The 24,893-nt window shown below is 40.6% G+C and overlaps 1 protein-coding gene across 1 annotated transcript in view; it reads right to left on the bottom strand.

The window, feature by feature from the left end:
• Window positions 1–263: 263 nt before the first annotated feature.
• LOC132118576 (alpha-2,8-sialyltransferase 8E-like) overlaps window positions 264–24,893 on the bottom strand; it is a 41,161-nt gene continuing 16,531 nt past the window's right edge. Inside the window, exons 2-7 of the mRNA XM_059528521.1 lie at window positions 5,455–5,535; window positions 5,291–5,377; window positions 3,173–3,317; window positions 2,395–2,507; window positions 2,222–2,299; window positions 264–1,207 (exon numbers count right to left, since the gene is read on the bottom strand). Coding sequence (XP_059384504.1) covers window positions 754–1,207; window positions 2,222–2,299; window positions 2,395–2,507; window positions 3,173–3,317; window positions 5,291–5,377; window positions 5,455–5,535 — 958 coding nt within the window. The 3' untranslated portion in view covers window positions 264–753. The remainder of the gene's footprint in view (window positions 1,208–2,221; window positions 2,300–2,394; window positions 2,508–3,172; window positions 3,318–5,290; window positions 5,378–5,454; window positions 5,536–24,893) is intronic.

Raw genomic sequence — 24,893 nt, 5'->3', positions numbered from 1 at the left:
ACAAATTAACGAATAAATCAGTATATGTACATTTTTTTAATTTACAAGTGTGTGTAGGTTATTTTACTTTTAATTTAATAAAACAGTGCCACCTATGGAAATCAAACTCGTTACCGAACGGGCTTTAGGACCTGGGGGAGGCCATCACTGCCGCTGCACGTGCCATTACTGTTTACACCAAACGCGTAATTCTGTATGTGCTTTCACAGATTAAATGCAGATCAAAGCAGTCAATCTGATCATCATTCAGAAAAAAACACAAGTGAGTATTCCTCTTATCAGCGACATATCGGCATAATTTTTCATATCGGCATACATTTAAAGTGACCCCGTTATGCAATTTTTTAAGGTTGCTAATATTGTTTTATGAGTCTCCAAAAAGAGGTTTACCTGCATGAAAGGTCTAAAAACACATTCGTTTTCTCAAAAAATAGACGTAATTTGACCTAATTTCTAAATTAGGTAAAAAATAATTGTTTTGTGAACAACTCAAAGAATCAGTCTCTCTATCTCGCGATTGCGAGTCGTGCACTGTCAGCTTCAAAACTTAGCAGATAATTTATGTTCACATACAGCTACATTACACACTGCATGAAAAATAATATTCGGAAAGGCATAATGGGGCACTTTAAAGCAATTATCGGCCGATTCCGATAATATTGTGCATCCCTAAAATATACAATATGCATTAATTCACAAATTAATAATGTAACATGTCCTCTCATATGAATAAATGACAGTAAAAATAAGATGTCAGTGTGTGTCTGAGGAGCAGGGCTGCAGGTGCAGTGTCAGCGCCCCCTGGCTGTGCAGCTGCAGAAGCCGCACAAACTCCTCCGGCATTTTGTGCATGTAGGGGTGCGGACGCAACCGGTCATAATAATGGTACGGAATGGGATTGTCCTGCAGATCAGTGCCGAATGGCCAGAATCCGTACACGTGCACGTCCTCACACAGTTCCAGCGCTGTGTTAATTAGCATAAACCCAGAGGAGAGGCGGACTGACTTCAGGCCACGCCCCTTCCATAAACGGTCCAGTGTCCGCAGGTAAATGGGGCTGAAGAACATCACCGGCTGCTGGGGTCTGATTGGATGGAGGACTTTGAGAGCTGTGATGGCCTTTCCAGTGCAGAATGTGTAGGCAAAGGCAGGAATAGCGAGGGATGCGTTTTCGTACACACTGACCCGCTCCACCAGGGTGTTGAATCTACAGACACACAGATTGAAATAAACACTCGTAATCGCTACTGACAGAACACAGGGAATGTGTGTTTGCCGCGGGAAATGTTTATTTGGTAGACCTATTGTCTTACAAAATACTAAAACACTCATTATGCACATTATTTCCACTTTTCTTCATTGAAAGTAAATGCCTTTCTGATATGATATGTGTTGAAAAAAAAGTCAGAAGAGCGAGTCCAGCAAAAGATGGAAAAACTTAAATCAGAGATATATAATTTGCATAAAGAAAATAAAGCATTCTGTAGGACTATAAAACAAAATAAACCACATTTGAAGACACAAGATTGTAGTAAACCAGTTTCTCAATGATACCAAGGCAAATCATAACCATAGTTCATAAATTAGTGATCAGAATACTTAGGAGAATAATTTTCTTAACCCCCAAATCCTGGGGTTTTGACTAGTGTGCTCGCTCTGTTTATCAGTCCCCGGCTCGGTTGAAGAGGTGGGCCAGAGCGCGGTTCAGAGCCAGTGAGCGACGGATTTTCATAATAATAAAAAACTGCATTAACGCATTATAAAATAATTGTAGGCATTAATCAATTAATGAGTTCACGTGATAATAACGGGTTAACTTGCCCAGCCATAATATATATATATATATATATATATATATATATATATATATATATATATATATATATATATATATATATATATATATTATACTTTCACTTTCACTTTCATATATATATATATATATAAGAAACTTTTTCCACTATAAAGAATATTTTCTGCATTGAATAATTCCATGGATGTTAAAGGATCTTCATGGAACCATTAAAGCACCTTTATTTTGAAGAAGGGGTACATAGGGATGCCAGTAATGGCTCATAAATGTGTTTTCTGGCTAAACCTTTAGTTAGATTCTTTTAAAACAAGAATCCATCTCATCGAGAGCTTTAACTCTAAATCTTTCAATCCAAATCTAAATGTCCTTATTTAAATGTGAACTGAGCTGGTGTTTATGGATACTGACTGAATCTGACTGGGGTTGATGGTTATCAGATCCGTCTTCAGCCCAACATCACTGTCATTAATCGATGCCAAATTAAACCTGAAACAGAGAGAGAAAACTTCATATTAACAGGAAGGGTGAGTGATTACAGGTGGATGTGTCGAGGGAGGCAAGGCATGCTGGGATGTGTTTACCGTATGACGAAGTCTGCGCTGTCAATCTCACGTCCACAGCTGCTATTCTTCAGGATCCCACCACTGCCAACTACAGCACACCGACCCAGACGACGACCACTCCAGGGGAAATCCTGCACACACACACACACACACACACACACACACACACACACACAGAGATACACACACACACACACACACACACACACACACACACACACACACACACACACACACAAAGAGATGAATACATACACACACATCCATTTTGTTGTACAGCGTCAATTGCACACAAGCTCCCCACAAATGTTCTTTTGTAGTTACCAAGGTATATAGAAATTAATGATGCTTGAACACTTTGTTTGATACTTGGACTTAAAACACTCATTTGGAAACAGATCATTTAAAACAAAACAAAACATGTTTTTAATAAGTACAGCATGTTTGGGGTGTGAGTCCTCATACATCATACTGTACCTACACATATTTGCATTGCTTTGACTGTTCTCTGTGGATCACGCCTTGTTGCACGCCACGCGTGGTTGATTATATACAATGCCTGCATGCTATTAGTCAAACTACTTTTCAGTCATTTAGGCAAGTTAGAAATCTTGTCAACGATTTCATGTCCATGAGAAAGAGGATCTATAATCTATACATCTTGTAGGGCTTGACAAGTTTGACAGGTTTGTGTCACATGCAGAGGACAAATCTGGCCATAATCTATGTCAAAGTAAACATTTAAACAAAGATATAGTTTAATAATTTAATGAGTAAATGCGTATTAAAAACACACCTCAGGCATCATGCTGTGGATGGCTGCATTTACTGTGTATGTTTTTATTTTGCTGGTCTCATATGGGATGGTCTGATTGATGGCTGTGTTTCGTTTGGTGAGGAACAACGATCCTGTGGCGTTACATAAAAACTGCAGCCTCAATCTGCCATAGACACACACACACACACACACACACACACACACACACACACACACACACACACAGAAAGTTTATTAGCATTCAGCAGCTTTATAAGTGTAATCTCTGTTAAAATGATCTCAGCATTCAAAGATGTATTGTTTGAACTGTTTTGTTAAACACACTGAGTCTGTTAATGACATGTTCTTTTTTTTCTTCTTTTTTTTTGGAAAGCTGGCACGTTAATCTCATGAATCTAAAAAATCAAACACTGTGAATCAGATATAAATGATAAAGACACGCAGATATTTTCATGCTGATTGTCAGGAAACGTCTGCAGTGTTGTGTCATGGATGCATTAAATAAATTAAAATCCATTTCTAAAACTTTAGAATAGGATTCTTTTGAAAACTCACTCTTATTATATCAACTGAAGATGCATGAGTGGATCTCTTAAGTTCAACGTTTAAGTAGCTCAAAAGATCCACAAGTGCACTCAGGAATGTGAGACATCGAGTTTTTCTTGTGCTTCAACTTTCATCAGGCAAGGCAAGGCAAGGCAAGTTTATTTATTTAGCACATTTCTTACACAATGGTAATTCAAAGTGCTTTACATAAAAGAAAGTAATAAGAATAAAACAAGCAATTTTAAAACTTTTAAAATTATTAAAAAATGTACTTATTTGAAATGAATTTAAAACAGTTTGAAAATGATTTTACATAAAATAAAATAAAAAGACAGTGAAAATACAGTGCAATCAGTTCGGACATTGCACAGTGCTCATTCAATAAATGCACAGCTAAACAGATGAGTTTTAAGTCTAGATTTAAATGTGACTAGTGTTTTAGCACATCTGATCTCTTCTGGAAGCTGATTCCAGCTGCGGGCGGCATAGTAACTAAAGGAGGACTCCCCTTGTTTTGTGTGAACCCTTGGTATTTCTAACTGACTCGATCCTAATGATCTGAGTGGTCTGTTAGGTTTATATTCAGTGAGCATATCTGCAATATATTTCGGTCCTAGGTCATTTAGTGACTTATATACGAGTAAAAGTGCTTTAAAATCAATCCTAAATGTAACTGGGAGCCAGTGTAAGGACCTGAGGACTGGTGTGATATGCTCAGATTTTCTGGTTCTAGTCAGAATCCTGGCAGCAGTGTTCTGGATGAGCTGCAGCTGTCTAATGGTCTTTTTGGGAAGGCCGGTGAGGAGCCCATTACAATAGTCCACCCTGCTGGTGATAAAGGCATGAACAAGTTTCTCCAAGTCTTGGCTGGAAACAAAACATCTAATTCTTGCAATGTTTTTTAAATGATAGTATGCTGATTTAGTTACTGCTTTGACATGACTACTGAAACTAAGGTCTGTCTCCAGAATCACACCAAGATTCCTGACTTGATTTTTAGTTGTTTGACCCCTAGAGTTAAGGTATGCATTCACCTTGAACACTTCATCTTTGTTTCCAAATGCAATGACTTCAGTTTTTTCCTTGTTTAACTGAAGAAAGTTCTGGCACATCCAACTATTAATTTCATCAATGCATTGGCAGAGGGAGTCAATGGGGCTGTAGTCATGTGGAGATAAGGCTAGGTAAATCTGGGTATCATCAGCATAGCTGTGATAGGCAATTTGGTTCTTTCTCATTATTTGACTTAGTGGGAGCATATACAGGCTAAACAAGAGCGGTGCAAGAATTGAGCCTTGTGGGACTCCGCATGTCATGGACGTCCACTTAGACTTATGCTCTCCTACACTCACATAATAACCTCTCCCTTCTAAGTATGACCTGAACCATTTGAGTACCATCCCAGAAAGCCCGACCCAGTTTTCCAGTCTCTCTAGTAGTATGTTATGATCGACAGTGTCAAACGCAGCACTGAGATCTAGCAATACCAGCACCGATATTTTGCCAGAGTCACAATTTAAGCGAATATCAGTCAACAACTTCATCAGTTAAGACTAATGCATGTGCCAAAGGCAAAAAAGACGCACAAACCTGTTGACCTCCCGCTCAGTTGTGTTTGATTTGTACGGGCAGCTCATGAAATCTGATAGCTCCCGTGTGAAACTCTCCATTTTAATACTGAGAAGAACACAAAGACATTTAATGATGTTATCTCTGAAACAGAAACGTCACTTCTGATCTTGGTTCTCACGCACCTTTTGGCCGGTTCGATAATGGAAAACTTTCGTCTGAGTTTAGCACACTGCATCTGCTGAAGAGCATCCGTCATCCCATCTCTGAAAGAAAGAACCACAATTTCAAAGCCACTGTATCATATTTCAATTTCATTTAGGCCCGGTTTCACAGACATGGCTTAGCATAAGCCAGGAGTAGGCCTTAATGTGTACTAGTTAAACTGGGGCATTTAAGTACCTTTCATGAACGTGTCTTAAAATAAGCTTAGTTAGTCTGAGACTACAGAGTCCTGGAGTAAATTAAGTAAGCTTAAATGAAAACACCTGGGATAGGCCTGATTAAGTTGAGTATAAGCACATGCCGTTGGGCTGATGGTGCTCATAGTTTGTGGTGGTGAAAAGCAGGTGAACCCGACTTTGTGGGGTGGAGGTGTGGAGTGATGATGGAAGGAAGTAGCGTAGATTCCGGAAGTGATCCGGAAATGGAGGATGTGGATAGTGGAGGCGGCGAGAATGGAAGTAGTAAGTGGAGTGTAGTAGAAAATCGGAAAAGAAAGAAACAATCTTCAGAATCGGGTAGTGAGAAAGGAAATCTCCAGACTAGAAGAAGGAAAGAGGAATATAAGGTATTGTTGAAGTTTGTTGACTCTGTAAATGCGATTAATCCGTTGAAGCTGACGAAAACATTGAAAGAAATGATAGGGACAGTTGAAAGCATTACGACTTTGAGGGATGGCAATCTGTTGTTGTTTTGTAAAGACAGTAGGCAGCAAAAATCAGCTCTGGGTATAAAATCGATGATTGGACATAAGGTGTTGTGCTCGATACCGGAAGAAAAGAATTGGGTTAGAGGTGTTGTAACAGGGATTCCGACAGATGTCACGGAGGAGAAGATTAAAAGAAATATCACGGGAGCAGCAGTAAAGTTTGTTAAACGGCTCAAGTGTGTTAGAAATAACGAGAAGATGGATAGCCTCTCAGTAATGATAAACTTTGATGAAAATAAAATGCCAGAGAAAGTTTATTTAGGATTTGTAAGATATGCAGTAAGACCATACGTTCCTCCGCCGCTAAGATGTTATAAGTGTCAAAAATTCGGTCATGTAGCGGCAGTATGCAGAGGTAAGCAGAGATGTGCGCGGTGTGGAGGTGAACATGAGTACGGCAAATGTGGGCAAGGTGTAAATCCTAAATGCTGCAACTGTGGTGGGGATCATAGTGCAGGATACGGTGGTTGTCAGGTACGGAAAAAGGCAGTCAAGGTTCAAAATGTTAGAACGACAGAAGGAATAACATACGCTGAGGCATTGAAGAAAGTAAACCAGATTCCTAAAACAAATGAAAATATGAATGAAGAAATTCATTCAAAACAACAGAGTAAAGAACAAAGAGATGAAAAGGTAGTAGTGGATGATAAAGTGGCATTTGTAACATTTATCGCTGAAGTAGTGAACTGTTCAGCTCAAACTGAAAGCAGGACTGAAAGAATTAAAATCATTATCAGAGCTGCAGAAAAGTACTTGGATCTGGGGAATGTTACTGTTGACATGATAAATGAAAGGCTCAAGATTCCAACATTAAATAGTCAAGCAGTAAATAGTCAGACAACATGTGGTGGATCTTAATGGTGTTATATATTTTGCAATGGAATGCAAGAAGTTTGATTGCAAATGGACAGGAGTTTAAGAAATTTATAGCAGACCAAGAGAAAGGCCCAGATATTATATGTATACAGGAAACTTGGCTTAAGTCACAATATAACTTTCTAATACATGGATATACTACTATTCGGAGGGATAGACAACAAGGGAATGGAGGTGGAGTAGCTACTTTTATAAAGCAAGGAATCGGGTATAAAACAGTTGAGGTAGATGGGGAAGTAGAAGTTGTGGTGGTGGAAATATGGGAAGGATCAAGGTGTATTAGAGTAATTAATTTTTACAATCCATGTGATAGGTTAAGCAAGGATATTCTAGAAAGTATAGGAGGAAATGAAAGTCAAAAAATGGTGTGGTGTGGTGATTTTAACGCTCATAGTTCAATATGGGGAAGCGCAAAAACAGATTATAATGGTAAGATCATTGAAGATATGCTAGATTGGGGAAGATTAGTGTGCATTAATGATGGAAGTCATACTAGAATTGATTTGAATAAGGGAAGGCATTCGGTATTAGACTTGACAATAGTATCTGAAAGTTTAGCGAGTAAATGTGAATGGAAAGTACTAAAACAAAGTACTGTAGGAAGTGATCATTTTCCTATTTGCAGTAAAGTTGGAGTAGATATAGAACAAAGAGTGGGGGAAAGAATGCCTAGGTGGAGGTTCAAGTCAGCGGATTGGGATAAGTATAAGGAGTTATGTGGAAGCAAAATGAAGGACATTAGTAAATGTATAGAAGATGTTGATGTTTTTAATAATGAAATATGCAAGGTTCTTCAGAGTACAGCAGTAGAAGTAATAGGTAAGAGGAAGGCAGGCAGCAGGAAGAAAGTTATGCCATGGTGGAACGAGGAGTGTAGTGAGGCAACAAAAAGGAGAAATAAAGCACTCAAGAAGGTAAGAAGGTCACTTAATTATAATGATTTAATAAGTTATAAAAGGGCACAAGCTATAGTGAGAAGAGTCATTCGGACATCTAAAAGAAATTATTGGAGGGAATTTTGTAATAGAATAGGGGAAGACATTGAAATAAGTGAGTTATGGAATATGATACGAAAGATGGGAGGGATACAAAGAGGTTACAACATACCTGTATTAGAATATAATAATAGACAAATTATATCTGAAAGCGGTAAAGCAGAGGTATTTGCAGAAACATTCGTTAAAATTCATAGTAATTCGAATTTATCAGAGGATGCGAGGAAAACTAGGGACCAGATACTAAGTAAATATCCTCATTTATTGGAGGAAAAGGGACTTTCAGGAAGTACAATGGATTCAGAGTTTAATTTGTACGAATTGAAAAAAGCGCTTGCAGGGGTTAAGCAAACATCTCCAGGCAGAGATGACATTTGTTATGAGATGGTAAAACATTTATCAGAGACAGCATTAGAGACAATTTTGAGGCTTTTTAATAAGGTTTGGGAGTTAGGAAAGTTACCAAATGACTGGAAGCATGGTGTCATAGTGCCAATTCCAAAACCAGGCAAAGATCATACACAGCCAAATAATTATAGACCTATAGCTTTAACGTCTAATCTATGCAAAATAATGGAGCGTATGGTCATGAGTAGATTAGTATATGTCATTGAAAGGGATAATATTTTATCACCTTATCAAAGTGGATTTAGGAAAGGACGTAATACAATGGACTCAGTACTGTGCCTGGAATCTGAAATAAGAAAGGCTCAGGTAAATAAGGAAGCTTTAGTTGGGGTATTTTTTGATGTTGAAAAAGCTTATGACATGATGTGGAAAGAGGGACTTTTAATTAAGTTAGAAAAAATGGAAATTAAAGGAAGAATGTATAACTGGATCAGGGATTTCCTGTTTAACAGAACTATACAAGTAAGAGTAAGTACTGCTTTTTCTCAGATACACACAATAGAGAATGGAACACCTCAGGGAAGCGTTAGTAGTCCAATTCTGTTTAATATTATGATTAACGACATCTTTACAAAGGTTGATAGGGGCATTGGAAGATCTTTATATGCGGATGATGGAGCACTGTGGAAAAGAGGGCGTAATGTAAAGAATGTGGAAAGATGTTTGCAGAATGCCGTTAAAATGGTAGAAAATTGGGCAAATGAATGGGGATTTCGGTTTTCAGTAGATAAAACGCAGGTAATTTGTTTTGCAAAAAGGAAAAGTAACCCTACCATTAACATCAGATTGTATGGACAAGAAGTGAAGCAAACAGCAGTTGTGAGGTTTCTGGGTATATGGATGGATTTGAAATTGAATTTTAGTATGCATATCCAGAAACTGGTTGACAAATGCAAAAAAGCATTAAATATCATGAGGTGTTTAGCAGGAGTTGATTGGGGAGCATGTCGCCAGTCTCTTAAAATAATATATTGTGCTCTAATAAGATCAGCAATAGATTATGGCAGTATGGTATATTGCACTGCATCCAAAACACAACTCGTAAAAATAGAGGCAATTCAGTCACAAGCTTTGCGAGTTTGTTGTGGAGCGTTTAGATCCTCTCCAATAACAGCAGTGCAAGTAGAGATGGGTGTAATGCCTCAAGTAATTCGTAGGCTCAAGTTAAAGATGAGGTATTTTATAAGTATAAAGGGACACTTGGACAGTCACCCAGTTAAAATGGTGTTGGAGGATTGTTGGGAATATGGACATAAAAAGTTATCAAGTTTTGGATGGAAGGCCAGTGAGGAAGCCCGGAGAATGGGATTAAGTGACTTCAATGTTGCTCCTACTGTGGCTAGGTCAGCAATTCCTCCTTGGTTTTTCCCAATGCCTTTGATTGATACTCAATTGCTTAAAGAAAAGCATAACAATACAAATGGATTAGGAAATTTTAATATACAGCAATACATTGATCAAAGTTATTATAGTGCAGTTCAAATATACACTGATGGTTCAAAAGATCCAGAATCTGGGAAAACAGCAGTAGCGGTATATATTCCACTTTTTAACATTAGAATAGCAAAAAGAATATCAGATTATCTTTCAGTATTCTCTGCAGAAATTATTGCAATATGTCTAGCGCTTCAGTGGATAGAAGAAATCCAACCAACAAGGGTAGTGATATGTACAGATTCTTTATCCGCACTAAATAGCTTGGAAAGTGGAACATCATCAGCAAGGCAAGACATGATAAATGAAGTAATGCAGAGTCTTTACAGAACAAGACAGTATGGACTTCTGGTGAATCTTGTATGGGTTCCATCGCATATGGGTGTGAAAGGAAATGAGGAGGCTGATAATCAGGCTAAACAGGCATTAAATCATTCACAAATTGACATTGAAGTGGCATTAAGTAAAACAGAAATTAAAGTGATAATAGCTAAACAAATACAGGAAATTTGGCAGAAAGAATGGAATGAAGGAAAGAAAGGTAGACATTTTTACTGCATTCAAGGAAAAGTTGGGTCAGAGAGAAGAAGATTCGGAAACCGGAAAGAGGATGTTTTAATAACAAGAATGCGTATTGGACATTGTTTATTAAATCAAAGCTTACAAAGAATTGGTAAACATGAGAATGGAAATTGTGACAAATGTGGGTTAGTTGAAAATATAGAGCATGTCCTTTTAGAATGCGAAGCTTATGAAAGAGAGCGGTCCCAGTTAAGACATGCTTTAAGAAGTGTAGGAATCAATGAGTTGACACTTCAGGTTCTCCTAGGACAAGGTGCTAAACAATCAAGAGTTTATCATGAGTTATTTATATTTTTAAAGGAAACAGGATTATTTAATAGGATTTAAAACTCCATTATGTGTAAATTTTATATGGATATATATATAATTTTTTTTTTTTTTTTTTTTTTTTTTTTTTTTTTTTTTTTAAAGAGTAGATCTAGTTTAAACTTCCTTTCCAAATATGCGCTTCACACTCCATATCAGTAGGTGGCGGGAATGCACCTTTTAAGTTGGTTTGCCAACCGCCATTAAATCCTAGAAGAAGAAGAAGATGGTGCTCATAAAAACCTGGAATGGACCAGAAAACATTATTATCGGTGTACATTTTGACACAAAGCAATGGCAGATGCAAAAAGAATTCGTTCCAAAAACTTCAGTGAGTATGAAAAAACACTACTGAAACAAATTTTGACCAACCATCCAGTTATTGAACCTTAAACTGGCTTTAAAACGACAGAATGCAGAGATCAGAAGACAGCGATTTACTACTGGTGGTGGACCACCAAATAAAGACAAAACTGATGAATTGAGTGACTTGCTGTCTGGAATAATACAGCACCAGCAACCTCTGGATGGTATACCAGATGATGATCACTTGAACAGTTCAGATGAAGATCTGAGCACAAATGGTATGTTAGAAAGAAATTGATTTCTTCCCTTGGTACATATATTCCACTCTGTCAATTTTTATTCTTCTTTCATTGTAAGGATCATGTGAATTTATTTGTGCCTCTGTTTTTCCCCACAGAAGAAAGGAATCTGAACGGGTTGGAAAAGCCAGAGCACAGTGAGTGTGTGCCTTCCACATCTGCTCCTGCATCCCTGAGAAAAGATGCTGCCACCACCTTTCAGCAGAGAACAAGCAAGATGACCATCCATGAAAAGTTAGCCAGAGAATTTCATGAGGAAAAAATGAAATATCTGAAGGAAGAACATGAAATAAAAATGAGAATTCTACAGGTTGAATTGGATATGAAGTTGGAAGAAAGAGGTATGATCCAAAAACGATACAGTAAGGAGGCAATTGTGATTACCAGCCATGGTGAACAATATGATGTATAAACAATAAAAACAAAAATAAACATTTTGTCATTTAGATATTCATGACTGAGTGTATTTAAACAACCACAAACTACATTTTCAACCAGTATTGGTTTAGTAATTTTTTTTAATTTTGCGGCACACTATTTTAATTTTGTACAGAACAAAAATTATCAAGGCAAAATAAGGCATAATGAATACATTCCATATTGAAATACATCTCATCTAGCTGAAGTGCTGCAATGTGAAAGCAACTCTGTGTGCAAGTCCTCGTTGGTCACTGGCTGCCTCAGTCATGGGCACATCTGCTTCATCGTCATCTTCCATTGGAGGATCAGGACAGCAGCGCTGCTTCAGGTAGTTGTGCAGCACCGCTGTAGCAATGATGACCTTGCAGCATCTCCTTGGCCTGAAGCGAAGAGTATTACATAAACACTGGAATCGATTTTTCCATATTCCAAACATGCGTTCAACCATGCCTCTTGTTCGGATATGAGCTCTGTTGTATCTTTGCTGCTCAGCTGTTGTGGGATTTATGTATGGAGTGAATAAAAAGTTACTCTGACCATATCCACTGTCACCAAGTAGAAGTCCACTATACTGTCCACTCTGAAACTGAGCACATAATGAAGAGTTGACAAAAATCCTTGAATCGTGAGTTGAACCTTTCCAGCGCGCAACAATGTTTGAAAACTCTAAATTAGGTGTGCATACACCCTGAACGTTGATAGAAAACCAGTTCTTACGGTTCCTGTACTCCTCAGCATCAGGGGTTGATGGACACTTGACAGGAACATGACATCCATCTATACAGCCAATGACACCTGGGAAGTGCCCATATTCATAGAATTGCACTTTATATTTGGCTTGGTCAGCAGCATCAGGAAACTTTATGTAAAGACTCCTCAGTTCACAAATGGCTCTGCTGACTTTGTGAACTATTCTACACACAATTGCTTTATTGGCACCACACAAATCACCAGTTTCACGGTGAAAGGTCCCGGACGCAAAAAACCTCAGTGTGAGCAGAACTTGGAGAGAAATGGGTAAAGGCCTTCCTCTCAGAGACAGACAGGAAAGTCTAGGCTCAAGCAAAGATATTATCTCCACTGCATTTTCCTTGGACATACGAAAGCGGTCTTGAAAAGCTGTGTCATCAAAGTAATGTAATGGATCACTCCTATCCACAAGTACTCTGGCTGGCCTCTGTTGTGCATGTTGGTTTTCATTTAGATATTCCAAATATTCCATGCTCCCTCACAAACAGTACTAAGCAGGAGTTAAACCTGCCTCTTTGAAGGATTAATTTAAGATTCAATTTAGTCATAGACTAGCTATAATCCTTCCTCTTGCAATCGGCTTTGTTTAATCCAGAACAGGCTAAATCTTTGACTATTTTAATATATATCTGTGCAAGTCGCTTTGAGTTAAGACAGCTCAAGTGGGCAGTTTAGTCTGGGACTAGGCTTAAGCCATGTCTGTGAAACCGGGCCTTAATTTCTAAGGAATTACAGTTTTTTTTGGATTGCTTACACACTAAAATTACAAGTAGTACACTATTAGCAAAACACTCAAGAAGCAAAACATCAGCCCATATTTGCACAATTATAAGCACATTGTCAACCTCACACTTGTTGCAAAACTCTACACACAGTGATTTGCAAAACACTAAACACACTTACCATACATTACACACAAAAATCTATCATGAAGTCACTTCCTTGCAATACCAAAGCACTGACTGTCAAATTACCGCACCGTCCAATCAATTGGTTCAACACAGTCATCAGGTGTGGAAACACTTGTTTGCTTAATTGTAGACACACCAATCAGGTGTATAAGCACTATAAGAAGCAGCAGGTGAGTTCATCTGTGTTCAAGCACAATGGAAAGAGTTAGACGAGGAGGAGAACGAGGAGAACATGGAGGAGGACAAGGAGGAAGGGGAGGAAGAGGAATCAACAGAGGAAGAGATGGAGGCCATGCTGGAGGAGGAGGAAGAGGAAGACAAGAAGGTGCTCAAAGAGGACTGAATCTGACGAATGAGATCCGCGCAACACTGGTTGACCACGTTGTCAACCACGGCCTGACGCTGAGGGACGCTGGACTGTGAGTACAGCCAAATCTAAGCCGATGCACGGTGGCAAGTGTGATAAGAACATTTCGACTGGAAAATGGGTATTGTAAAAATATCATCATATCAAAAACATATGCACTGTTTCAGTAACTGCTTACAGTACTGTATTCTATGCACTATCAGCATTTCTGTTACCTTTTCCAGTGAAATTACTGTACTATTGTATACTGTGTTTTTTTTTTTTCTACATAGGATTGAGGGTCAGGAACGACAAGGGGGAAGGCCTCCTATGTTCACAGAACACCAAGAGAGGGAGATCGTAAACATGGTTTTGGCCAACAATGCTATAACACTCAATCAGCTCCAAGGTAATATTGTCAATAACCACGTCAGTTTCAACAATATCCATCAGGTCTCAACATCAACACTGGCACGCATCCTAAAAAAACCCATATTCAAATGAAGCAAATTTATCGAGTGCCTTTCGAGCGCAATTCTGAAAGGGTGAAACGACTGCGGCATGATTATGCAGAGGTATGTACTCACTTTAGCAGTGTGATCTTGCATACTGTCTCATATCTTTTACTGTACTGTAATCTGTATACTAGATCTACACAATTTTGCCTGACACTGTTCTTCAGAGACTTTTTTACGAATGGATGGAGAGGAGATCCAGCATGAGTTCATTTACGTAGATGAGGCTGGGTTCCACCTGACGAGAACACCAAGGAGGGGAAGAAACCTCATTGGCCACAGGGCTATAGTCAACGTCCCAGGGCAACGTGGGGGTAATCTAACACTCTGTGCAGCCATTACACAGAATGGGGTCCTCCACCGCCATGCCTATATGGGCCCTTACAACACAGAACTCATACTTACATTCTTGGACCAATTGCACAACATAACAGTAGCGTAGCCAGGAATCACAAAGTAGGTGGGCCCAGAGAAAATCAGGTGGGCACAGCCTAAAATGCATCTGTTATCAAAATAGGCCAACACAACTACAGTACACCTGCTTCTTGAATACACCACAGTTTAATGAGATGTATCATGTCATCATAAGCAGTGTTAAGAACATAACGATAAGCATTTCCACTGCGCGCGGCCACACCACACACACACGCGCATCTGACAGATGCAAAAAACACCATCATTAAATCAGCAGGACAGTAGTGGACAGTGTATAAAAACAATGCTTGGTCTGGCTCAGCGGCCACATAAACCACGTTATTTAACAACATTAACTAGGCAACTAGTGTACATAGTAAACGTAGATTGGCTTACTTTTGATGCGCTTATAACAGGAGACGACGGGGCTTTGAGTTGAACACTGCAATGACTTCGTTATAGTCCAAGGATTCAGTCAATTCTCTCTCAAATGAGAGAAGGGACAAAGAGTTCAGTCTATGTGTCAACATTGTTGCTCTGATACTAGTTTTTATCCGATTTACAGTGGAAAAGAAACGTTCGACAGTACAGCGTGTTATTGGTAGTGTGATGAGGACTCGCAGGAGACGGTTCATTCTTGGAAAGATATCGCATGGGCATGCATCGAGCACCTCCACAAGTGATGGAAATGCCCTGCCATTTGATACTTTTTTTTCTAGTTGCTGAACAAACACCTCATGTTCAGAATCATCAACAGCGATGTTAAAGTGCGCACCGGCAGGCTGTAACAGAGTCTTTTTGCCGAAGGTGTTCGACTGAGGCAAGCACGCAGCGGCTGCTCTCATTAAACCGTACGTGTCAGCCTTAAAACGGGAGTTCAGTTCCATGATCTGCCTGTCTTGTATATCATTCCACAATTGTTTCAGGTCAGAGTTGTCCTTGACAGGTGATGCTTTGCCCACGGTAGACTGGATCAACATATCGCCCAACTTAGCTGGCAACTTCCTCTTTCGCGCCCCAGTGACGTCAAAATTCAGAATGTCATGCATTTTCATCAAATCATCCGTCAGTGCCATAACTTTCTCAAAGTCATTTTCTTCATTCCTGAATGTACTGTAGCTCTCCTTAAGCCCTTCGATTAGATCAATGCAATCTGTTACTGATATAGTGGCAGACTGCAAGCCCTTAGTGGCATAGTCACTCGTTTCAAACAGCTTGTTGAACGTTACAAGTAGAAACAGAAATTTTTTATTTTGCATTTGTTGCAGTAGTGAGTCTGCCTCAAGTTTTGTCTTGCCTGAGCTTTCAGAAAATTCAGCAAGAGTCTCCAATATAGGACCCAAAAGTGTCAGCACTTTACTCACTGCACTTGACCACGAGCTCCATCTGACTTCACAGGACCTCTCTAGCTCCAAATTCGTTTTCCCTGGCCGCAGCTGTTGCTGGATTTCCATAAATCTAGCATGCCTATGTGACCCCGTCATGAAACTATACAGGTTGTTAATGACGACGTCAAAAAATGTTGATATGCTAGGGGACACCTTTGGTGCTGTGCACAGGACGAGGTTAAGGCGGTGGGAATTACAATGCACATATACTGCGTGAGGAAATGTTTTCTTTAAAATCACATGTACTCCTCCTTTATTGCCGGACATAACTGATGCCCCATCGAACCCAATCCAACGCACAAAGCTGGATCCAGCTGCAATGGCTCCAATACTTCCAGGATTTTTGCTGATATAGCACTTGCGTTCATGTTCCCTGTCTCAACAAACCCCACAGCCCTTTCCTTCAGCAGGCCTTTATATATGTATCGGATACATACTGCCACAAGCTCTTTTTTGGATAAGTCTTTACATTCGTCTGCTAAAATTGCATAATGTGTGTCTGTCTCCTCGTGCAAATCCGCCTTTATTTTGCGGATAATTAATGATGCGGCGATTTCCAGGATTTCGTTTTGAATATCAGGGCTAGTGAGTTTCGCGTTTCTAGGCAATTCGTCCAGTCGCCTTTTTATTTCTGGGTGATAGGTGAAGATCAGTTGAAATAATTCTAAGAAGTTGCCTTTGTTCAGTGCCTCTTCAGTTTCACGATGCCCACGCAAGGGAATGTCTTGTTTTGCACAAAATAAAACGAGGTCTATCACAACTTTAAAGTGTTCTCTGTTTCTTTCCACAAACGAACTGTTGACCGCGTCTTTGTGCAGCTGGTTAATTATATTTCCCCGTCCTGGTTTATGGCTTTGTCTGTATCCTTCAGTCCTGCCCAGCGCTGCAGTATGTGCCCTGCTAGTCTCGTGTTTAACACAACACTGGGAGAGATGCTTTCAGTCTCTAAAGCCAGTTTTTATAAATCGGCTCTCAGTGGCTGCTTCAGGGAAATGGCGACATGGCTTACAAAACACAGCGTCTCTCGAAATACTGTACTCTAGCCATGGGAACTTTTCATACCAACGGGCATTAAAACTTCTTCCTTTGCCTGCTATAGTGGTGACCGGAAATGAACTGAGTTTGGGCTGGGTAACAGGGTCATCAATGGTGGATAAGTCGGATGGGGCTGTTACATCCTCAGTGCTGGCCCTAGGCTTAGCCGAGTCTGAAACAATGAACGCACATAACGCTGCGATAGTAAATCATGATTCATTCGTGTTCATTATTGCACATTTGTATATAGGCCTATTACATGGCTGTATGTACCTGTACACTGGCATGTAGGTGAGGTAGATGTTAGAGAATGGAGCACTGCTGGTGATGGAGAAATGGCTGAATTAATGTAATCACAAGCAGAGCTGTTCAGCTCCTTACTACTGACTGATGGCTGAGGCTCCTGAACATCTGCATCATCTTCCTCCTGCGGCGGCCGTGGTCTTTTTGACACGAACTTTAATAAGTTGCTCTGTTTCATTTTTCATACTTCGCTAAACTTCAGTGTCCCTCTGTGAAATGTGCTCGTCGTTGTGAAGGGGGGGTGGGGTGTTCGCAATCTGACGCGGGCATTTCATAATCACCATGACAACCAAACAAGAATCAAGAAACATTAAGATTTATTTTTATAGGTCAAGTATTGTGATAATCGCAACAGAAGGAGTAAATTATGTTGCAACTATCACAATACTTGACCTATAAAAATAAATCTTAATGTTTCTTGATTCTTGTTTGGTTGTCATGGTGATGATGAAATGCCCGCGTCAGATTGCGAACAGCCCACCCCCCCTTCACAACGACGAGCACATTTCACAGAGGGACACTGAAGTTTAGCGAAGTATGTTAAACTAAAATGAAACAGAGCAACTTACTAATGTTCGTGTCAAAAATACATTATTGTTGAATATTGTTAGGCTACATTGTGAGGCCAATGACTGGATGGGCCTGACCGTAGCTACGCGAGTGCAACATAACCGCAGCAAATCAAATCGATCATATGCAATACATTGTTGTCTGGGACAATGTGTCTTTCCACCGCTCTGCTCTGGTTCAGAACTGGTTTCAGCAACATCCACATTTCACTGTCCTATATCTTCCACCATACTCTCCATTCCTCAACCCTATAGAAGAGTTTTTTTCGGCATGGCGGTGGAAGGTATATGATCTCCGTCTCCAGGCTGAGGTACCCCTCATCCAAGCCATGGAGGAGGCCAGATGGAGGTAGCAGCAATACAAGGATGGATTCGCCATTCAAGACGTTTCTTTCCAAGGTGTCTTGCTAATGACAACATTGCCTACGATGTTGATGAAATTCCCTGGCCAGATCCAGCTCGGCGAAGAGACAATGTCTAGTGTGGGTTTTTTTTTTTTTTTTTTTTACCGTAAACTTGCAGTACAATATGTAAGGTGACATTTTGATATGAATCTCCATGTCAAAATTTTGGGCGTGTTGAGAAATGAGTTTCTTCAGTCTGCGACATTGGTCTTGTGTTTTGTTTGGTGAATTTACATTATATTTGTACTTTGTTGATGGTAGCCTACTCTAATCATAGGGAAGTAGAAGTGCTAAAAGTGTTTTCGGTTTATCACAGCAGAGTGTAACTCGTGCAAACAGAGTATAGTAATGTGAAACGTGTGTTTCATATGGTAACAAAGTGTGGTTTTAAAACAGAAGTGTATATGTGACGAGTGGGGCGGTGCCGAGGGACATGGGAGCGAGGCCGGTGGAGTGATTGGAGATGAGCTACACCTGTTCGACCCGCCGGTCTCGAGGCCCATGGAGGAGATGGAAGGATATAAAACTGGAGCGATGACAGTGAAGGACGAGAGAGGACCAGGCCTGGGATTTTAGTTGTGTTTTGGTTTTATTTTGCGCGCACCAGTCGTCCGTGAGGGGCTGGTGTGCTGTTTTGTGTTTATTTTTGAATTATTAAATGTCGTTTGATTGTCCGCCGGTTCCCGCCTCCTTCTTGCCGATGACTAGGATGTTTTAATTCGTTACAGTGGTGCCGAAGCCCGGGAGAAGGAGGGACGCGCTGCTGAAGATCCCTCGCCGCTGTGGTGAATCCGCGGTGCCATCAAGCAGGCGAGGAGTGTGCCGCCATGGACGCTCGAGGCGGTGGGCTGGAGCGAGTTGCCGGGGACGGGCGAGCTCGCTACCGGCCGCCCACGATGTGGAGAGACGGCTGCCGTCAGTGAGGGAGCGGAGGAGTCGGCGCCGTTCGCCAGGTGGCCGGAGCCTGCTGCCATCCGCCGGAACGGGGAGGAACAGGGAACGGGGGACTCCTGCCGGCTGCCCAAAACCGGAGGAGCCGTCCACCGGGCGGCGGAGGAGTGTCGTGCCGTCTGCCGAGGGCCGTCCAGTGCCACCGCCAGGCACCGCGGAGGAGATCACCCAGCTGGTGGAGGGCCGAGCAGCAGTGCGTCTGGGAACCGGAATTTTTTTTTTTTTTTTTTCTCCTCTCTCCCCTCTCTCGTCTCTGTCGCTCCTCCTTCCATCTCCTTTTCTCTCGCCTCGCCTGTCCTACCCCCAGGTTCCCGCAGGTCCCCGTGAGAGGTCCCCCCCGGAGGGGCGATGGGGGTATGTGACGAGTGGGGCGGGGCCAAGGGACATGGGAGCGAGGCTGGTGGAGTGATTGGAGATGAGCTACACCTGTTCGACCCGCCGGTCTCGAGGCCCATGGAGGAAAATCGTGCTTAAGCAATCCAAAAAAACTGTAAATTATCTACATAATCAAACTTTGTTGTCATACTCGATCTACTGCATGCCTTCTGTTTAGAGTTTTTTTTTTTTTTTTTATTCACTGATGAACTTCCTCATGTCAAATCTTCCCTGATTTTGATCAAGTAAAGGTCCGAACATCTCGCATCTTCTGATGAGCCTTTTATTTCTTCAGCTCTCAATCACTGCATTATATTTTTGGATCATTTACATCTTACCTTATTACTGGAGATATAGAGTGACCACTGATATTCAGATGATTTTATGTCAATATCTGCTCTCCTGTTTGAAAGATCTCATTGACTTGCATCACAAGCAGCAGAATATCATCATATAAATACCAGCATCTGCAGCAAATTCATATTTTTAGCTCAGTCTGTGTCTCTGAATACACCTGAGCTGTTTTAATTTTCATATACTCACCCTATCAGTCTATATGAGCCATAAATGCCTGATTTATCAGAAATGTTACGAAACAAAACGCATGCAAAAATTTGTTTTAGTTTTGTATGAAAGTTAGTTAAACTTCTACTTCAAAAAATGAGATCTTTCACTATTTGTAGTATAATATGAAAGAAAAGCAATTACACTGGCTATTTGTTTATTTATTTTAGATACTTTTACACATATCCTCACAATTATATTCCTTCTTAGAGAAAAATGGTATATGTGAGGATTTCCAGTCAGGATTTAGACCGTATCATAGTACTGAGACTGCTCTCCTTAGAGTTACAAATGATCTGCTCTTATCATCTGATCGTGGGTGTATCTCTCTATTAGTTTTATTGGATCTTAGTGCTGCGTTTGACACTATTGACCACAACATTCTTTTGCTTAGACTTGAATACTTTGTTGGCATTAATGGAAGTGCATTAGCATGGTTTAAATCGTACTTATATGACCGCCATCAGTTCGTAGCAGTGAATGAAGATGTATCATATCGATCACAAGTGCAGTATGGAGTACCTCAAGGCTCAGTACTAGGGCCTTTACTCTTCACGCTTTACATGTTACCCTTGGAAGATATCATCAGGAAACATGGTGTTAGCTTTCACTGTTATGCTGATGATACTCTATATTTCTTCACGGCCTGGTGAACGGAATTTATAGTCGATATAAAAAAACTGGATGACGAGTAATTTCTTACTGCTATATTCGGATAAAACAGAGGTGTTAATTATAAGACCTAAAAACTCTGCATGTAATAACCTAGAACGCTGTCTAAGACTTGATGGGTACTCTGCCAATTCTTCATCATCAGTTAGGAACCTAGGTGTGCTATTTGATCGCAATCTTTCCTTAGAAAGCCACGTTTCTAGCATTTGTAAAAGTGCATTTTTCCATCACAAAAATATATCTAAATTACGACCTATGCTCTCAATGTCAAATGCAGAAAATGTTAGCCCGGTCCTGTCAACACTGCACTGACTCCCTATCAAACATCGTATAGATTTTAAAATATTGCTTATTACTTATAAAGCCCTGAATGGTTTAGCACCTCATTATTTGAATGAGCTCTTGTTACATTATAATCCTCCATGTCCGCTTTGTTCTCAAAACTCAGGCAATTTGATAATACCTAGAATATCAAAATCAACGGCGGGCGGCAGATCCTTTTTTCTTATTTGGCGCCTAAACTCTGGGATAACCTACCTAACATTGTTCGGGAGGCAGACACACTCTTGCAGTTTAAATCTAGATTAAAGACCCATCTCTTTAACCTGGCTTACACATAACATACTAATATGCTTTTAATATCCAAATCCGTTAAAGGATTTTTAGGCTGCATTAATTAGGTAGGGTGGTGTTGGCGCAGTGGATAAGACAAATGCACTTGGTGTGAGAGACCCGGGTTCGAATCCACTGTGAGGCACCAATGTGTCCCTGAGCAAGACACTTAACCCCTAGTTGCTCCAGAGGCGTGCGACCTCTGACATATATAGCAATTGTAAGTCGCTTTGGATAAAAGCGTCAGCTAAATGAATAAATGTAAATGTAGGTAAACCGGAACTGGGAACACTTCCCATAACACCCGATGTACTTGCTACATCATTAGAAGAATGGCATCTACGCTAATATTAGTCTGTTTCTCTCTTATTCCGAGGTCACCGTAGCCACCAGATCAGAGGGTCACTGCAGTCACCCGGATCCAGTACGTATCCAGACCAGATGGTGGATCAGCACCTAGAAAGCACCTCTACTGCCCTGAAAGACAGCGGAGACCAGGACAACTAGAGCCCCAGATACAGATCCCCTGTAAAGACCTTGTCTCAGAGTAGCACCAGGACAAGACCACAGGAAACAGATGATTCTTCTGCACAATCTGCCTTTGCTGCAGCCTGGAATTGAACTACTGGTTTCGTCTGGTCAGAGGAGAACTGGTCCCCGAACTGAGCCTGGTTTTTCCCAAGGTTTTTTCTCCATTCTGTCACCGATGGAGTTTTGGTTCCTTGCCGCTGTCGCCTCTGGCTTGCTTAGTTGGGGTCATGTCATTTACAGCGATATCGTTGACTTGATTGCACAGATACTATTTAAACTGAACTGAGATGATGACATCACTGAATTCAATGATGAACTGCCTTTAACTGTCATTTTGCATTATTGACACACTGTTTTCCTAATGAATGTTGTTCAGTTGCTTTGACGCAATCCTTTTTGTTTAAAGTGCTATATAAATAAATGACTTGAGTTGACATATTGGGATAATATATTGAATTGCTTTTTATTTTTGTTTCCTTAAAATGCGGACAACTTCCAGTACACACAGAAGAAAGTGTGTTTATGTGTGTGTGGTTCTGCTGCTAGAAACCTTAAAGGATTTCGCAATCTTGGTCGGCTTTACTGGACTTCAAAAGCTCACTGAAGATTGCAAATTAAGCCGTTTTGATTAGAACTGGAATCACTTTTTTGAAAGTTTTAGAAAATGGAACAGAAACATGTTATGAAACATTGTGAATAAATATCACAAAACAACTTTGATTACGACATTTATCTGGTAATACTGGAACTTCAATAAATATTTAATACTGAGAAGAATATGGGAGAGTATTCTAGCATTGGCAAGAAGGAAAATTAACTGGTGTTAATGGTAAAATAATATATAAGGTTGAGGAATAAGGATACAGTAAAAGAACATATAGTTTGATTTCAGTCAGTCACTCTTGACGTCAGTGTAACCCAGTGGTTCCCAAACTTTTTCTGCAGGGCCCCCCTTTCTGAAGATAAGAATATTTTCGAGCCCCCCCCACACTGACACAAACATACAAATCCTTTGTTTCTAAACTCCACTGGACTTTACTTAACATTGTAAGTCATACAAAATGGCAACTTCTTCCTGAACAAAACTAAAAAAAAAAAAAGACAAATCACCTTCACAATTATTAAAAGTGACACTGCATCATGTATCATAAAATTTTACCATGTAATGGTGTTCATGGCTTTCAACACATCTTCTTATGAACTCCATTCCTGCATGAAAGTGGCCTTTTACACTTTACCAGCTCTCTGAAGAAAATAACAAAATCCTGAACATTTAACTCTGCAAAAACTGCACCTTAATGTCCACATCTTTTCAGTGACTGGTGTGGGCTTGCTTCATGCTGCAGATCTTCTCAAATCGGGGTTGCAGCTGTGAGACTGCTACTCTTAGTTCATTTTCAATGTCCAGCTTTGATCTGTATTTAGTCTTGATGGAGGCCACAGCAGAAAAACCTATCTCACATAGGTAAGACGTGGCAAATGGAAGGAGTGTGGCCAGAGCTCTTTTACCTAGCAGTGGGAAATCTTTCTCCACTCCAATCCAAAATGCAGCTAGTGTCTTAGACTTAAACTCAAGCCTCATTGTTGAATCAGAGGTGACATCAATGAACTGTTCATTCTCTGTAGTGCTGAATTCGGCAGGTGGTGTTGCACTGAAGGGGTCTCGGGTCCAGTCATATTGTGTAGGATCCTGCACTGGGAAGTACCTCTGGAAATGCTTTTGGAGGGCAGAGATGTGAGCTTTCATGCATGGGATCACTGTGTTCTGCAGCTTGTTGACCTCAATGAATGACTTCAGGTTCTCAAACGAGTCTATATTTCCCTCTGTAACTCGCTGCTCCCACATCTCAAGCTTTCTTGTGAATGATGTGATTTTATCTGCCAGATGTGGAAGGTGTGTGTTGCTGCCCTGCATCTGCAGATTTAGCTCATTGAGTTTTTGAAACATGTCACTGAGGTATGCAAGTTTCATGAGGAACTTGTTGTTGTTAAACTTGTGGGCAAGTTTATTTTCCTCCTCCTCCAAAAAGATGCGGATCTCATCCCGCAGTTCAAAGACCCTGGATAAAACCTTCCCACGTGACAGCCATCGGGACTCGCTGTGAAACAGAACAGCTGTGTGGTCGGAGCCCATTTCCTCACACAGTGCAGAGAAAATACGTGCTTTGACAGGTCGTGTTTTAATGTAGTTCACTGTAGTGATGACATCCGTCATAACATCGTGCAGGTCGGGACTCAGCTGTTTAGACGCCAGCGCCTCTCGGTGTATCATACAGTGTGTCCACTGCACGTTAGGGGAGATGCGCTTGATGAGCGCTTGCAGCCCCCCTCTTCTCCCAGCCATGGCCTGAGCTCCGTCTGTGCAGATCCCCACACAGTCCTCCCATTTCAGATCGGCCTCTCTCAAGTAAGTGTCAATTATTTTAAACAGTTCGTCTGCAGTGGCTCTGCTCGTCACTTGTTTGCAGAAAAGCAAATCCTCCCTCAAATCATCGGCATCAATGAATCTGACGTATGTTATCAATAAGCAGTCTTTATTACTGTCAGTCGCCTCATCCATCTGCAGAGCAAAGCGTCGGTCCCGTATCTTGTCATTTAGCTGCTCTTCTATGTCTTTTGACATATCATAAATACGCCTTGAGATAGTATTGTTTGAGAGAGGAATGGCCTTTAGCTTGCTGGCAGTGGCTTCGTCGATCATAGTTGAGACCATGTCGATCGCAGAGG

The sequence above is a fragment of the Carassius carassius genome, chromosome 37, assembly GCF_963082965.1.
Source record: "Carassius carassius chromosome 37, fCarCar2.1, whole genome shotgun sequence".
Lineage (NCBI taxonomy): Eukaryota > Metazoa > Chordata > Actinopteri > Cypriniformes > Cyprinidae > Carassius > Carassius carassius.
The sequence above is the reverse complement of the archived record's forward strand: the minus strand, read 5'-3'. Positions and strand labels throughout refer to the sequence as shown.